This window comes from Jaculus jaculus, chromosome 8, assembly GCF_020740685.1.
Source record: "Jaculus jaculus isolate mJacJac1 chromosome 8, mJacJac1.mat.Y.cur, whole genome shotgun sequence".
NCBI lineage: Eukaryota > Metazoa > Chordata > Mammalia > Rodentia > Dipodidae > Jaculus > Jaculus jaculus.
In genome coordinates, this window is record NC_059109.1 from 11,391,032 (window position 1) to 11,406,482 (window position 15,451).

At 51.8% G+C, this 15,451-nt stretch overlaps 2 protein-coding genes across 7 annotated transcripts; both read left to right on the forward strand.

The window, feature by feature from the left end:
• Positions 1 to 215: 215 nt before the first annotated feature.
• Klhdc3 (kelch domain containing 3) lies at positions 216 to 8,545 on the forward strand. 4 transcript variants are annotated; one of them, XM_004649492.2, is made up of 11 exons: positions 216 to 368; positions 3,751 to 3,963; positions 4,139 to 4,315; positions 4,456 to 4,571; positions 4,745 to 4,816; positions 4,936 to 5,149; positions 5,672 to 5,758; positions 5,900 to 6,008; positions 6,719 to 6,792; positions 6,909 to 6,987; positions 7,934 to 8,545. In XM_004649492.2, the coding sequence occupies exons 2-11, from the start codon at positions 3,810 to 3,812 to the stop codon at positions 7,998 to 8,000; spliced, it is 1,149 nt and encodes a 382-aa protein (XP_004649549.1). In that variant the 5' UTR covers positions 216 to 368; positions 3,751 to 3,809; the 3' UTR covers positions 8,001 to 8,545. The 4 variants fall into 4 exon arrangements, with proteins under 4 accessions (XP_004649549.1, XP_045011884.1, XP_045011882.1 ...); XM_045155947.1 differs by lacking the exon at positions 216 to 368 and adding an exon at positions 1,457 to 1,475; XM_045155948.1 differs by lacking the exon at positions 216 to 368 and adding an exon at positions 3,198 to 3,219.
• A 271-nt stretch (positions 8,546 to 8,816) lies between these two features.
• Positions 8,817 to 15,443, forward strand: Rrp36 (ribosomal RNA processing 36). Of its 3 annotated transcripts, none has more exons than XM_045155950.1 (7): positions 8,817 to 8,931; positions 10,610 to 10,748; positions 10,890 to 10,956; positions 11,033 to 11,137; positions 13,374 to 13,448; positions 13,531 to 13,648; positions 14,903 to 15,443. In XM_045155950.1, exons 1-7 carry the CDS (start codon positions 8,841 to 8,843, stop codon positions 15,085 to 15,087), a joined length of 780 nt encoding a protein of 259 aa, XP_045011885.1. In that variant the 5' UTR covers positions 8,817 to 8,840; the 3' UTR covers positions 15,088 to 15,443. The 3 variants fall into 3 exon arrangements, with proteins under 3 accessions (XP_045011885.1, XP_045011886.1, XP_045011887.1); XM_045155951.1 differs by lacking the exon at positions 8,817 to 8,931 and adding an exon at positions 8,953 to 9,048; XM_045155952.1 differs by lacking the exon at positions 8,817 to 8,931 and adding an exon at positions 9,263 to 9,281.
• The last annotated feature ends 8 nt before the right edge of the window (positions 15,444 to 15,451 follow it).

Below are 15,451 nucleotides of genomic sequence, written 5' to 3' on the forward strand. Positions count from 1 at the left end.
GCCCGGACAATATATATACACACACACTCAAATAAAACTACATTACCCAGCAACCCTCACGGTCAACACACGTGTCTGCACATGCGCACAAGCTCTCCACGGCCTCCTGCCCACGCCTCCGACAGCCTCAGGACCCGCCTGTCTCCTACGGAAACTCGTGAACTACAATTCCCGGAGGGCGTTTGGTTCCCCGACTAGCTCCGACTGCACTTGCGCAACCCCGCGGCTCGCCGGAAGGACCGTGGGGAGGGGGGGTGGTCTGGCTGTGTTTATCTCGTTGGGAACCAAGGGGTCGGTTGGCGTGCAGTCGCGTTCCAGGCTTGCAGGCTGCGCGAGGACCCACGGCCCCACCCGGCCCGGCCTGGCAGGTAACCAGGGAGTGGGTTAAGATGCCGCGGAAGAATTTGAGGGGAGTTGACGACGCCCCATGCCTAGAGAGCTGAAGTAGTGGGGGGAGGGGCCAGGGTGATGAGGTGGGGGGTGGGGAAGGTGCGGTGGGGGGGCAATGATGGGAAGGAAAGAAGAAGAGGTTAATGGGCGGAGGGAGGAATGAGAGAGAGCCTTGGTCTAGAGGCAGGTGGGCTGGAGCTGGTGGTGGTCGGGGAGGAAATTTGGAAGGCCTGGGTTCTTTGGGGAGACTGAGGAAGATGAGCACAATGGCGGGGAGCGGGTTGTGTGTGGCGTTGTGTGATAAGAGGAGGCTGAGAAGGGTGGAAGGAAGGAAACCAAGAGCAGAGTCATATTCAGGGAGGAATATCCGGACAGCGAACATGAGGGGTTTCCACCACCCCACCCCACCCCACCCCGCTTTGTGGAGGCCGACAAAAATGGGAGGCTCCGAGGTGGACTTTGGAGATGTGGGAGAAGGGAACGAGGAAAGTGAGCAAAGCTCTCGAGAGATCCTGGAGAGTCACAGATGGGAAATGTTAGATGTCAGAGACGGGGAGGGCACGTGGAAGGGCTGCAAGAAACTTGAAAATGCCATAGGATGCTGGAGACTCCTCGGCAAGGGGAACCTCTGATGCTGGGGCTGGCTCCCCCTGAATGAGTGAGTGAGTGTCCCTTATGAAGGAGGCGAGAATCTTCCTCACCTTTGACTGCGATTGCTTGTTTTGTCCGCACTGGTACGCTTTACGCTGTGAGGGAGGATGAAGGACTTCCATTCTTTTTTTTTTTTTAATATATGTATTTTTTTTTCTTTTATTAGTTACGTACATATTCAGTGTAAACAGCACATGTTGGTACTATCGTTACCTCCTCAGGGACCTTCCTTGGGGACTGTGGGTCGTGCATCAGGGTTAGCCATCAGTTATGGAGAGAGGCAATGTCTTCTGTGCCTGATGTCCCGACGTGTGGCTCTTAACGGTCTTTCCGCCCCCTCTGCCGCGAATTTCCCTGAGCCATGTTGGGTTCGTTTTAGGTCTGCTTCAGTGATGAGGACTTGGGAGCCTCTGTGTCTCTGGATCTCTGGTTTGGTAGGAGTTGAGTGTCCTCTGTGTCTATCTCCTTCCCCGCTGTGCTGGTACCAGGTTCACCAAGAAAGCAGCACTCTTGCTCAGTTCCCCCAGTTCCTCTATGGTTTCAGCTGGGGCCCTGGTGAGGTACGATGGGCTGATTCTCTCCTCAGGACCGGCATCCATCTGGGTCGGAGTAGCCTGTGGGTAGTGCAGGAGGAACCTGGTATCAGGGTGTCTGGGACAGTTGCTTGAGGGGGTTGGGGGACTGGTGGGCTGCCCGAGAGCGTGGGAATCAACCGATTCCCTACTCTGCTCCTCCACACCCTCCCACTGGAGATCTACTAGGATCTTTAATAATATTTTGTTTACACCAGGGCCTCCAGCCACTGCAAACAAACTCCATACGCAAGGGCCACCTTGTGCATCTGGCCTTACGTGGGTACTGGGGAATCGAACCCGGGTTGTTAGGCTTTACAGGCAAGTGCCTTAACTGCCGGGCCATTTGTGCAGCTTGGATTCCCATTCTTAAACCCTTCAATGTCCTATCTCCAGCAGCCCAAGTCTGTGCTATTTCAGACAGGGGTCTGGAGAAATGAAGTGAGAGTAGCTTTTGGCCACTGCTTATTTCAAGTTGGGGAGAGTGGCTGTTGAAAGCATAGGATGTGGGGTTGGGGGAGGTTGCATGGGTTGGGTTAGCAAGCCAGCTGAAAACCTCTCTCTCCTGCAAGGGGGCCTCCCTTACTTGAGTGAATTTTGTTGTCGTTTTTCTAGTGTTTTCTTATGTAAACTTTTATTTATTTATTTATTTATTTGAGAGAGAGAGAGAGATACAGAAATAGGCAGGTAGAGAGAGAGAATGGGCACATCAGGACCTCCAGCCACTGCAGACCAGTTCCAGATGCGTGTCCAGCTTGTGCAGCTGGCATACGTGGGTCCTGGGGAGTCAAACCTGAGTCCTTTGGCTTTGTAGGCAAGCGCCTTCACCGCTAAGCCATCCTCTCCAGCCCTGTTGTTTTCTTGAGGTAGGGTCTCGCTCTTTCTAGCCCAGGCTGAGCTGGAATTCACTATGTAGTCTCAGGGTGGCCTTGAACTCATGGCGATCCTCCTACCTCTGCCTTCTGAGTGCTGGGATTAAAGGCGTGTGCCACCATGCCCAGCCTTTTTTTTTTTTTTTTTTTTTTTAATGCCTGAGTTTCTGCCTGATTGTCTCCGCCAAGGCTTTTGAACTGGAAGCAGATGATCCTCCCAAACCCAGCAGGTGGTGTCTCTTGTCAAGAGTCCTTGCAAGTGGCAAGACTTGCCTGAAATAGCCCTCACATGTCCCCATTATCACTAGATTGGCAAGTTGCCTTTAAGAAACCATGACCTCTCAAGTCTGGGTCTTTCTCTTATCCAACCCTAGGGCTTTTTTTTTCTTTTTTTTTAAACATCCCTTTCCCTTTCCAATGTATGCCTCTACCCCCACCCCATCCCTCCTTCAGGGACCCAGGCTGGGAAGAGCTGCTGGAAATAGCTTGTTCTTTACCTCAATGGCAGGGCCAGGGAAGTGGCAGGAGAGAGGAGGAGAAAGCCTCCAACCCCCCGTATACACATACCTTTCTGGCGTAAGTTTCTAGTCCTGGCAGCATACACGGGACAGCTGTCAAAGGAACTCCTCGTGCCTGTGGGAGCCCTGGGTGACCCCAGGGACAACGGATCAGCTTGACAAGAACGCCCTGTGAGGGGCTAATCAACCATGGTGACATGGAGTTCCCTGTCCTAGGTAGGGCCACTGGTAAACTCGAAACGCTAAGAAGCTTTTTTTTTGTTGTTTTTGTAAAGCACCCATGCCAGCTTTTAGTGGACTGTCTGGGACTGGCTGGGCTATTAATAGCCTGTGAGTATTTTGAGATCCTTACCTTTAGAAGACGGAGGGAGATTCTTAGAGAGGTGGCAGTGAGCAGGGCCAAAAATGAGAACACTCCTGGTCTGAGAAGGGGGGCTTAGAGCTTGTTCCAAGGCAAGGACAGGGTGGAGCTCGCATGGGCAGGGGGTGTGGGATCCTGAGCTGGTAATCAGGTTGAGGTGGCCCCACCCTTCACTGTGGCAGAACACAGGGCCAGGGCTAGCTCTGACCTCTGTGAGCTCCCCTGGGGCAGGGCCTGCCACCTGAGCTGTGACTAGTGTCCCTGTGGAGGGGTGGAGTGGGAGGGCCACTAGATGACACTTGACGGCAAGGTCTGGTCCTGAAACAGTCTCCGTGAGCTGGGCACAAGCCTTGTGTGAGAAATCTGTGATCGTGACTTGTGCGCAGGTAGCAGAGGCAGCCGGCCGTGCCGGGGGGGCATGTTGCTGTGACCTGTGGCCCAGGGGATGTTACGGTGGACAGTGCATCTAGAGGGCGGGCCACGCAGGGTGAACCATGCTGCTGTGGCCGTTGGGCACCGAGTGTACTCCTTTGGGGGCTACTGTTCCGGTGAAGACTACGAGACACTGCGGCAGATAGATGTGCACATTTTCAACGCAGGTAAGCCAGTGCTGGCACCTTTTGTTGGCGCCAGAGGCTCGGGGGAAATGGGCACCCCTAATGAAGTTCAGCCGCGGTCTCTGTGACCAGGGGCATTGGAGATGAATGTCTGGTTTGGGGATCGGTGGAGAGGCTGGAGTGAGGTTTTGAGGACTGAGCAGAGTTGTGTCCACAGTGTCCTTGCGTTGGACAAAGCTGCCCCCGGTAAGGCCCGCCGTCCGTGGGCAGGCTCCTGTGGTCCCCTACATGCGGTATGGACACTCAGCCGTCCTCATCGATGACACAGTCTTCCTTTGGGGTGGGCGTAACGACACTGAAGGAGCCTGTAATGTACTCTATGCCTTTGATGTCAGTGAGTATGGGTCTCGAATGGTGCTTCAGAGGCCTGGGAAAAGGAGTGGTTGGGAGGGGTGCTGGGGAATAGGGAACAGGGGATGCTTGAGAAGGGGAGGGTGTGCCCACTGACTTGGGTCACTTCTCTAACCCCTTCAGATACTCACAAGTGGTCCACACCCAGAGTGTCGGGAACAGTTCCAGGTGCCCGGGATGGACATTCAGCTTGTGTCCTGGGCAGGATCATGTACATTTTTGGGGGCTATGAGCAGCTGGTAAGTCCGAGATGAAGCTGTAGAGGTCTCGCGTAGGGATGAGGAGCAAGGAAAATTTAGCATGACGGAACAGAAAGCTTTGGATTGTTCACAGGTTTTGAAGAGAAGGATAGAGGGTCCAAGAGTAACCACTGACCCTCCTCTTTTCTTTCTCCTTTTCTCTGTGCACTCAGGCGGACTGCTTTTCCAATGACATTCACAAGCTGGATACCACCACCATGACGTGGACCCTTGTTTGTACAAAGGTCTGCCCTTTCTTCTTCCCGGTGCATTTCCTTCGTTAAAGAAGTGCTCGGGAGCTCAGTGAGCTTCCCCTCCCTGAGTTCAAGCTAACCCCCTTCTCTAACTCTCTGCTCCCGGCCAGGGCAACCCTGCACGGTGGAGGGACTTCCACTCAGCCACGATGCTGGGCAATCACATGTATGTCTTCGGCGGCCGTGCTGACCGCTTTGGGCCATTTCATTCCAACAATGAGATTTACTGCAACCGTATTCGAGTCTTTGACACCAGAACCGAGGCCTGGCTTGACTGTCCACCCACTCCAGTGCTGCCTGAGGGCCGCCGGAGCCACTCAGCCTGTGAGTGTCCCTAACCATCCTGTGGAGTTTTCTGTCCTGCCCCACTCATTCTTGCATTCCTTTGTACTGTCTGGCTGGGTGGGGGTGGGGGGAGAGACCTGTACACTTTTGGTGGCTGTAATGCAAGGCTGAACTGGCGAGAGTTATTTTCCTGTTGGAGTTCCCTGTCCTGTCCCCCACACATTTGTGTGTGTGTGTGTGTGTGTGTGTAAGAGAGAGAGAGAGACAGACAGACAGACAGACAGGGTCTCAATATCCCTGACTAGTGTTAAACTCACTATGTAGCCACCCTGCACCCTAGGCAGGCATTTACCAACTGAGATACATTCCCACCTTTCTGTTGTTGTTTTTCAAGGTTTTTCACTCTGGCCCAGACTGACCTGCGATTAACTATGTAGTCTCAGGATGGCCTTGAACTCATGGCGATCCTCCTACCTCTGCCTCCAGAGTGCTGGGACTAAAGGCATGCGCCACCACGCCCAGCTCCACTCCCAGCTTTTTAACCTTCTTCTTTCCTTCCAGTTGGCTACAATGGGGAACTGTACATCTTTGGTGGCTATAATGCAAGGCTGAACCGGCATTTCCATGACCTCTGGAAATTTAACCCTGGTAAAGAACGTTTCCTTTAAGGGAGTGGTAAGAGCTGTTGGGATGGGAGGAAAACAATATGGAATAGGTGGGGAGGGTCTGAGGAATGCTACCTATACATCTAAACTGGGGAGTATTGAGCTTCTATAAACATCTCTTTAGTGTCCTTTACCTGGAAAAAGATTGAACCAAAGGGGAAAGGGCCATGTCCCCGCCGGCGCCAGTGCTGCTGCATCGTTGGTGACAAGATTGTCCTCTTCGGGGGTACCAGGTTAGGAGGAGTGAAGGGAGGGCTCAGGGAAGGGCCTATGTCTGTGACTGACAGAAAAGTGGGAGCCCCCCCTCAACGTAGGGTCTCACTCTAGCCCAGGCTGACCTGGAATTCACTTTGTAGTCCCAGGCTGGCCTCAAACTCATGGTGATCATCCTACCTCTGCCTCCTGAGTGCAGGGATTAAAGGCGCGCACCACCATACCCAGCTAAAATTTTTAAAAAATACTTAAATTATTTATTTATTTGAGAGAGAGAGAGAGAAAGAGGCGGGGGGGGGGGGGGCGGCTGCAGCCACTGCAAGCGAACTTCAAATGCATACGCCCCTTGTGCATCTGGCTAACGTGGGTTTTGGAGAGTAGAACTGGGATCCTTTGGCTTTGCAGGTGTATGCCTTAACTGCTAAGCCAGCTTTCCAGCCCTAACATTTTTATTTTAAATTCATTCCAGAGAAGGGGGAGTAGACAGACAGTGGGGTATGGGCATGCCAGGGCTGCTTGCCGCTGCAAATGAACTCCAGGTACATGCACCACTTGGCGCATCTGGCTTTATTTGGGTACTGGAGAGTCGAACCCAGGCCATCAGATTTTGCAAACAAGCACCTTTAACTGCTGAGCCATCTTTCCAGTTCCCAAAAGAGGCAGATATTTTAGTAAGGGGGTCTGTGGGTAGTTTTTCCTCCTACCTTCATGTTTGTTTTGATCCCTACAGCCCATCTCCTGAGGAAGGCCTGGGAGATGAATTTGACCTCATAGATCATTCTGACTTACATATTTTGGATTTTAGTAAGTAGTTATTTCTGAATATTCCTGCCATCAGTATTTCCTGAACTTTGGTGATACCCAGGACTGAGCCTTGCCTGTGCTTTGACCATCTCCCTCCCCTAACTCTTCTCTTAAAGGCCCTAGTTTGAAAACTCTGTGTAAACTGGCAGTGATTCAGTATAACCTGGACCAGTCTTGTTTGCCCCATGACATCAGGTAAAGGAAGTGGTTGCAGAGGAGGGAGGGATTGGTTAGGGGTGAGTAGCCAGCACAGGTGTGACCTGATTAGCTCAGTCTCAGTATGCAGGAGACAGATGTTTTATGGATTTTTTTTCCCCCTTGCTGGAGATGTAATTCTTGTGAAGAACAGAATCTTAATAATTCTGACACTCCATTCTTACTTGCTGAAGGTTTGTGTGAGGACTCGGGTGACACAGGTTAAACTAATGAATCCCCAGGCTTGTCCAGAATTGCATTGTGCAAGAACCCACTACCGTGTAGATTGCTTAGGTTCTTGTTAAACCTTTTCAGAATGGAAGAATTGTGAATAAGTGCAATTTAACACGTGGGATGGAAGGGAAGGCCTCAGGGACGATAGGAGACCTAAGTCAGGAAGGACCTTAAAAGGATGGAAGCAAAAATGGATATCCTGGTGGGGTTAAGGGCCACCTGGTCGAATCTGAGCAAGTCAGGAAAGGAATGTTGGGATGTTTACTAAGATGGACATGTATAGTCCAAGTGTTTGAGTTCTGGAATATTCATATAAACATACACAGGAAACCTATATGAGCTTGAGGGTGGAAGAGTGGGTGGTTTTGGACTTGGTGGTGGGAGGGGCCTGATTATTAAACCTAAAAGCTATGAAGAGGTAACTGGGTTGATTGAGTTTTAGGAAGTTGGAGAGACTGGTGTGTCCATAGCTTTGTTCAAGAAATCCTGGGCTTGCCGGGCGTGGTGGCGCACGCCTTTAATCCCAGCACTTGGGAGGCAGAGGTAGGTGGATAACCGTGAGTTGGAGGCCACCCTGAGACTACATAGTGAATTCCAGGTCAGCCTGGGCTAGAGGGAGACGCTAACATGGAAAACCGAAAAAGAAAAATTCTGGGCTTGTAGTGGGGACCGCCTCTTCTGTCATTGCTCCCTGTCATTGTTGGCCTTCCAGGTGGGAGCTCAATGCCATGACCACCAACAGCAATATCAGCCGCCCCATCGTCTCCTCCCACGGATAGGAGGAATTTTCTGCTGTCTCCCCTGAGCCTGCTGTTGTCTTCACTGCCCCCCACCTCCACCAGATCTCTTGCCTGCCTGCCCCTTTGGACCCTAGACTCAGTATACCTCCACGTGGAGTTGTTGGACTAGAGGTGTTTTCTGTGCTGTGAATTCAGTGGGGAGTTTAAGGGGGAGGGTAAGGCCCCTCCTCCCTTGGGCCATGGGCCCCTTCCCCTTGGTGCTCTGTTCCCATTACCTCCCTCCGACTGCTCCTAGGCCTTTGCTCTGCCTCTGGCCAGGCTGCCTGGGAAGGGAAAAGGAGTGGGGAGAAGGAGAAGCAAGCAGTGTTGGAGCTTCGGAGCTTCCCCTTCCCCCACCCCTCCTCTCCCCTGCTTGAGCCTTGAGCATAGACCGGGAGCTGAAAGGAGTTGCAGCTGTTGGCATGAAACCTCCTCCTCCCTGGCTTGGGGAGGTGGGGACCAGTAGATCATCTTTCCCTGAGCTGTTGCTGTACCCCGAAACTGAAACAGCCCAGATTTTATAAAAATGATATAAAACCTGCAAACGTGTGGTGGTTTTTTTCTATGTGCCATACCGTGGGGTTGGCAGTGGGGCGGAGTGCTGGAGGAGGGTACCGCTGAGTTTCCGGCTTCCCCACTCAGCCAAAGGTTTTAAGAGCTCAAACGCCGGCAGGCCCTGGGCTCCCGCGCACGGAAGGTTGCGCGTCCTCCGCGGGCGAGCTGGGGCGCGGCGCGTTGGGCGCCCTCGTCGCACTTCCGCCCAGTCCTCCGCGACGCCGGAAGGGGCGGGGCTCGCCGCAGCGGAAGTGGCGCGCTCGGCCCCGGAGCGCGGCGGGGCCGATGGCGAGGTCCGGGTGTCCCGCGCGGGCCGCGGGCTCTCGTTCCCGTGGAGCTCCGGAGCGCGGGGACGCGGCGCGCGACCTGCCGAGGGGTGAGGCCCGGGGTCAGGAGGGCGGGGCCGGCGGACGCTCGCTCCCCACCGGCTGCCTCCGGGAGCAGCACTTCTTTCTGGACACCTTTTCCCTTCTTTTTGGTTTCTGGTTTCGAGGTAGGGTCTCACTCTAGCTCGGGCGGACCTGGAACTCACTATGTAGTCTCAGGGTGGCCTCGAACTCACAGCGATCCTCCTACCTCTGCCTACCAAGTGCTGGGATTAAAGCTGTGCGCCACCACACCCGGCTCTTTTCTCTTTTTGCGGCTCCATCCAGGCTAGCCTCGAACTCGTGGTAGTGCTTTCTCAGCCTCTCAGATGCTGGAATTACAGCCTTCACATCCAGCCTGGTGAATTTCTTTTTTATTTATTTGAGAGAGAGACAGAGAGGCAGATAGTGAGAGAATGTATGGGCGTGCCAGAGCCTCTAGCTACTGGAAACGAACTCCAGACGCATGTGCCAACGTGTATCTGGCTTGCGTGGGTGCTGGGGAGTCAAACCTGGTCCTTTATGCTTTGCAAGCAAGTGCCTTAACCTCTAAGTCATCTCTCCAGCCCTGGGCAATCTGCGAGGAGAAAACACATACATTAGTATGGAGTCAATAAAGACCATTGTTTGCTGGGGAGGTTTAGTAGGGCAAATTGAGCACGTATTGTATGCAGTCACGGGTGCTGGAGAGCAAGGAAGGGCAGATAGAATGGGCACAGCAGGGCCTCTAGCCACTGCATATAAACGAGACACATGTACCGCCTTGTTCATCTGGCTTACATGGGTTCTGGGGAGTTGAACTGAGATCCTTTGGCTTTTCAGGCAAGCATCGTAACTGCTAAGCCATCTCTCTCTAGCCCTTTTATTTTTCTTTTTGAGACAGGTTTTCTCCTCTATCCTAGGCTGACCTGGAACTTGCTAGTAGTCCCAAGCTAACCGTGGCCTCACAGAGATTAAAGGCATGCACCACCATGCCAGGCTAGGTGTATGCTTTCTGAACTGAGCAAGATGGAAGCCAGCGGGGAGTTTTGGGTTCTGAGGTGATAGAGTCACTTATATAGGGAGTAATAAGATCCGGTTGTTTTTAGGGCATCTCTCCCTCCAAAGTGGAAAGAACAGAACTTAGGGGACTGAGGCTGGATATGGGGAGACCCTAGTGATAGAGGTGAGGGATGCTGAATGGATGAAGCAGGACACTGGCCCAGGTAAGGGAGGGAGACAGGTCCTTGTGAGGAAACCTGTGAAGGAGTTATTTAAAAGAGGGTGGACCCAGGGGGGCTTGACTTTAATTCCAGCACTCACCTAGAGGCAGAGGTAGGAGTATCGCTGAATTCAAGGCCAGCCTGGATCTACAGAGTGAGTTCCAGGTCAGTCTGGGCTAGAAGGGAGACCCTACCTCAAAGAAGCAAGCATAAAAGGTAGAAAAGAAGGTCCTGTGGCTTGAGTGACCTCTGACCTTGCACCTTTTCCTATCAAGACAAGGTCCCTGGTAGTCGGAACTGTTGTTAGATGTGGGATTACTGTAGCACCATCACAGCCTGTGCTTCCTGGCATGCGTAATAATGACAGGTGGGATGGCGTGTTGGAAAGAATCTGCTATTAAGGAGTGTGGGTGCAGTGGGGTGTTTTCTGCAGTGGGAAGTGTTGAGTGAAATTGCGTGACCTTTCCCTCCCTCCTTTCTTCTGCAGACACATCTGACATGTCATTTGAGGAACTGTTGGAATTGCAGAACCAAGTGGGAACCAAGGCATACAAACAATTGGCAAATGGAGACAGTACGAAGAAGCAAAGCTCTAGGCAGCCTGCATGTATTGCAGATAAGCACAGGTGAGCAGCAAGGCCATGTTAGAATTAGAAGATACCTGCGACCACGTTGGCTGCACGTATGTTTCCTTGGGTGGCAAATGGATGGACAGCCTTTAACTTGAAGACTGGGATCCACTTGCCCAACCTTTCATTTCTCCTTAGGCCGCTGGAAATGTCAGCCAAGATCCGAGTGCCATTCTTACGTCAGGTTGTTCCCATCAATAAAAAGGTAAGGAAGAGGTAGGGGTCCTTCCTTGATGGGAGAAAACTGGACAGTCTGCTTATCTTCCTTCTGTTCTCCAAAGGTGGCTCGGGACCCCCGCTTTGACGATCTGTCAGGGGAATATAATCCTGAAGTATTTGACAAAACGTATCAATTCTTGGATGATATCCGAGCAAAAGAAAAACAGGTATGTAGCATGAGACTGGGTTATGGGGGGGCTCTTGAAGGGTGGGATGCCAGGGGCAGAGGGGAGTGGGAAGCGTACTGGACAGATGGGGCTTCCTCTAACTCGGTTCTTCAAGTCTTACTGATCAGTTTCCTAGCTGGATGATCAAGTTACTCTCCCTTTGCTTCAGTTTTTGTTGTTTGTTTAATACATGTTTATTTTTAATTTTTTAAAATTTTATTTATTTTGGTTTTTCAGGGTAGGGTCTCCCTCTAGCCCAGGCTGACCTAGAATTCACTCTGTAGTTTCAGACTGTCTTCACACTCATGGTAATCCTCCTACCTCTGCCTCCTAAATGCTGAAATTAAAGGCGTGCACCACTGTGCCCCTGAAATGCATGTTTTTATTTTTTAATTTATTTGAGAACGAGAGGGAGAGAGAAAGAGGCAGATACATAGAGACAGTGAGTGAGAATGGGCATGCCAGGTCTTCAGCCACTGCAAACAAACTCCAGATGCATGTGCCACCCTATGTATCTGGCTTATGTGGGTCCTGAGAAATTGAACCTGGGTCCTTCACAGGCAAACGCCTTAACCACTAAGCCATCTCTCCAGCTCAAAATACATGTTTTTAAATTGACAAATAGTACTTATACAGGATTAGGGACACTGTGACATTTCAATACATGTGTTTTGTGGATAATGATCAACATAATTAGCATATGTCACCTCCTACATATATCATTTCTTTGTGTTGGGAATCATCAGAATCCTCTATATTGCCAGGCACACACCTTTAATCCCAGCACTCACGAGGCAGAGGTAGGAGGATCGCTGTGAGTTAAAGGTGTCCCTGAGACTGATCAGCCTGGGCTAAAGCAAGACCCTACCTTGGAAAAAAAAAGGGGGGTGGGGGAGTATACATAATCCTCTATATTGAGTATTTTGAAATGTTTAATTAAGTTGAGAGTAATTGTGCACACTTACAATCCTAGCTACTGTACTTGGGGAGACTGTGGTGGCAGGATGAAAAGTCTGAGCTACCCTGGGCAACAGTGCGACCTCATGTCCCCACCCCTTAAAACAAGAGAACTAAACAAATGTATCCTTATCCTACTGTATTAGAGAACCTTGGGAGTCATCCTCTTGATTCAATTGCACTCCTACCTGTTAACCATGCTTTCTCTGTGTGTGTGTGTGTGTGTGTTTTGTCTTGTTTTGTTTTGTTGAGTTAGGGTCTCACTGTAGATCAGGCTGATCTATAATTCACTATGTAGTCCCAGGCCGGCCTTGAACTCACAGCAGTCTTCCTACCTTTGCTTCTTGAGTGCTGTTATTAAAGGTGTGCCCCACCACATCCGAGGTAGGGTCTCTCTAACCCAGACTGACCTGGAAGTCACTATGTAATCTCAGGGTGGCCTTGAACTTATGTGCCACCACCCTCTTATTTATTTTTGCGGTGAGGTTGTGCTCTAACCCAGGCTGGCCTGCAATTTACTAGGTAGTGTCGGAGTGGCCTTGAACTCCCAGTGATCCTCCTACCTCTGCCTCCTGAGTGCTGCAATTAAAGGCTGTGTGCCACTAGGCCCGGCTTCTGTTTTGGGGCTTTTTTTTTGTTTGTTTTTACGAGGTAGGGTTTCACTCTAGTCCAGGCTGACTTGGAATTCACTATGTAGTCTCAGAGTGGGCTCAAACTCATGATGATCCTTCTACCTCTGCCTCCAGAGTGCTGAGATTAAAGGCATGTGCCACCGTGCCTGGCTCCTGTTTTGTTTTGTTTTGTTTTTAATATATATACATTTTTTATTTATTAGAGAGAGTACATACATAGTGAATTCCAAGCCAGCTTGGGCTAGAGCAAGACCCTACCTTGAAGAACCAAAAAAAAAAAAAAAAATCCTGTATCAAGCCAGGCATGGTAGCACATGCCTTTAATCTCAGCACTCTGGGAGCACAGGTAGGAGGATCACTGAGTTCGAGGACAGCCTGAGGCACCTAGTGAGTTCTAAGTCAGCTTGGACTAGGAGACCCAGCCTCAAAAAAAGAGAGGGGTGTGGGGGAGATTGCTTAGTGGTAAGGCACTTACCTGCAAAGCCAAAGGGCCAGGTTTGAATCCCCAGGACCCATGTAAAGCCAGCTGCACAAAGTGGCGCATGCGTCCGGACTTTGTTTGCAGTGGCTGGAGGCCCTGGTGCGCCTGTTCTCTCTTTCTGGCATTTACGGCCTGTTAACCGTCCTGTTCGTTTTCCAACATGGAGCTTGTGAAAAAGCAGTTGAAGAAGCACCGCTCCGGGGAGCAGCATGAGAGGCTGCAGCAGCTGCTTCAGAGAATGGTGAGCAGTGACAGCCAGCGGGAGGGAGGGAGGGCGGGCAGGCGGGAGGGCGGCCGTAGCTCACGCCCCCCTCCGCCCGCAGGAGCAGCAGGAGACGGCCCAGCGCAAGCGGAAGCGGGAGCAGGAGCTGCGCCTGGCGCAGAAGCGGGAGCGGCGCGCGCTGGCCCAGCAGGGCCACCGCCCCTACTTCCCGAAGAAGTGTGAGTGCGCGTGCGCGGCCCTCAGTCTGGGGGGGGGCTGCGGCGGGGGCATGACGGCTTCATGAGCTCCTCTAAGGAAGGGGCCAGCCCTCACTCACAACAGCGTGTAAATAGTAGGGAAGAGCCAGGCGTGGTGGCCAAGGTAGGAGGATCATGGTGGGTTCAATCAAGGCCAGCCTGAGACTACACGGTAGATTCCAGATCAGCCTGGGCTAAAGCAAGACCCTACCTTGGGGGGAAAATAGTAGGGAAGAGTTACTTGCAACCAGACTCATGTCCCTAATGAGATTATGTTGGTAATTGTCGCTGTTCTCTCTCACTCCATCCACAAACGTGTGCCTGGCTGGGCACATAGGAGCTCTCAGATGGTTCACCCGAGTAAGGATGGGGTCCTAAGAAAGGCAGTTTAGGCTGGGGATAAAGCTCAGTGGTAGAGGGCTGGAGAGAGGCCTTAGTGGTTAAGGTGCTTGCCGACAAAAGCCAGAGGACCCGGTTCAATTCCCCAGGACCCACGTTAGCCAGATGTATAAGGTGGCACATGTGTCTGGAGTTCCTTTGCAGTGGCTACATGGCCTGGTTTGCCCATTCTTTCTCCCCATATATATATGTGCCTCTTTTTCTCTCAAATAAATAAATAAAATAATTTATATTTTTTTAGGGAAGCTCAGTGGTAGAGCACTTGCCGAGTGTGCACAAAGCCCTGGATTCCATCCCTGGTACTGGGCAAGGCAGGGGAGGGGACAGGCAGTTTGCTTGTTGAGCTGGGCTGTAGCTCAGTGTAGAGCATTTGCCTGTCATCTACGAGGCCTGCATTTAGTGTTCAGCACACGTACACATACACACGTACCAGTAAGCTCCAGACAGCTCAGCGTTCTGACCTGGGAAATAAAGTGTTTGTTCCAGTTACTTTTGCATGGCTGGGGCAGAATAGCCACCAGAAGCAACAGGTGGGAGGCTTTCAGTCTTGAGGGGAAGCTTTATGGTGGCAGAGGAAAGCCTGACACTAGCAGGGTCTAGGCGGCACCTCTGCCACAGCAGGTGGTCAACAACAGCAAGAAAATTAGCCAAACTCTGAAAAGGGGGACCTGGCTTAATGCCCCAAGCCCCAGCACACCTCTCCAGCAAGGCTCCACCTCCCAAATTGCCACCAGCTGGGGACCAAGCATTCAGAACATAGTTTATGGGGGGCATCCTATTCAAACTTCCGCAGTCTTCCTCCCCTGCTCACCAGTTTGTCTTCCTCTTCTCATTTAGCTGAGCAGCGCCAGTTGGCCCTAGCTGAAAAGTTCAAGGAGCTGAAACGCAGCAAAAAGCTGGAGAGTTTCTTGAGTCGCAAGAGGCGCCGGAATGCGGGCAAGGACAGAAGACATCTCCCATTGAGCAAAATAACAGAACTGTCTTCATCTCCTGCCACTGTGTCAGAACATATGGATTCATAGGGTCGGATTTGAGGCTGGCCAGTTCTGGTCCTTTCCTGCTGAAGGGCAAGGATCACAGCCGTTGCTGAGCTGGTCCAGCTCAGAAGATCCCAGGGCTCTTGGACTCCCCTAAGCTGAGCAAAAGGAGGAGCTGTCGTGTCACGCTGCTTCTGCTTGGATCTGCTTCATGGTGGCCTCCTTCTAGCCTTGTCTTAAGCCAGGGGTTCTAGTGCAGAAGAAAGATGGCCATGGAGTCTTCACAGTTCCAGGGCCAAGAGCCACCTCAGAAGTATTCTTGCCAGGTGTGGAGGCCACCCTGAAACTACACAGTGAATCGCAGGTCAGCCTGGGCTAGAGCAGGACCCTACCTTGAAAACCAAAAAAA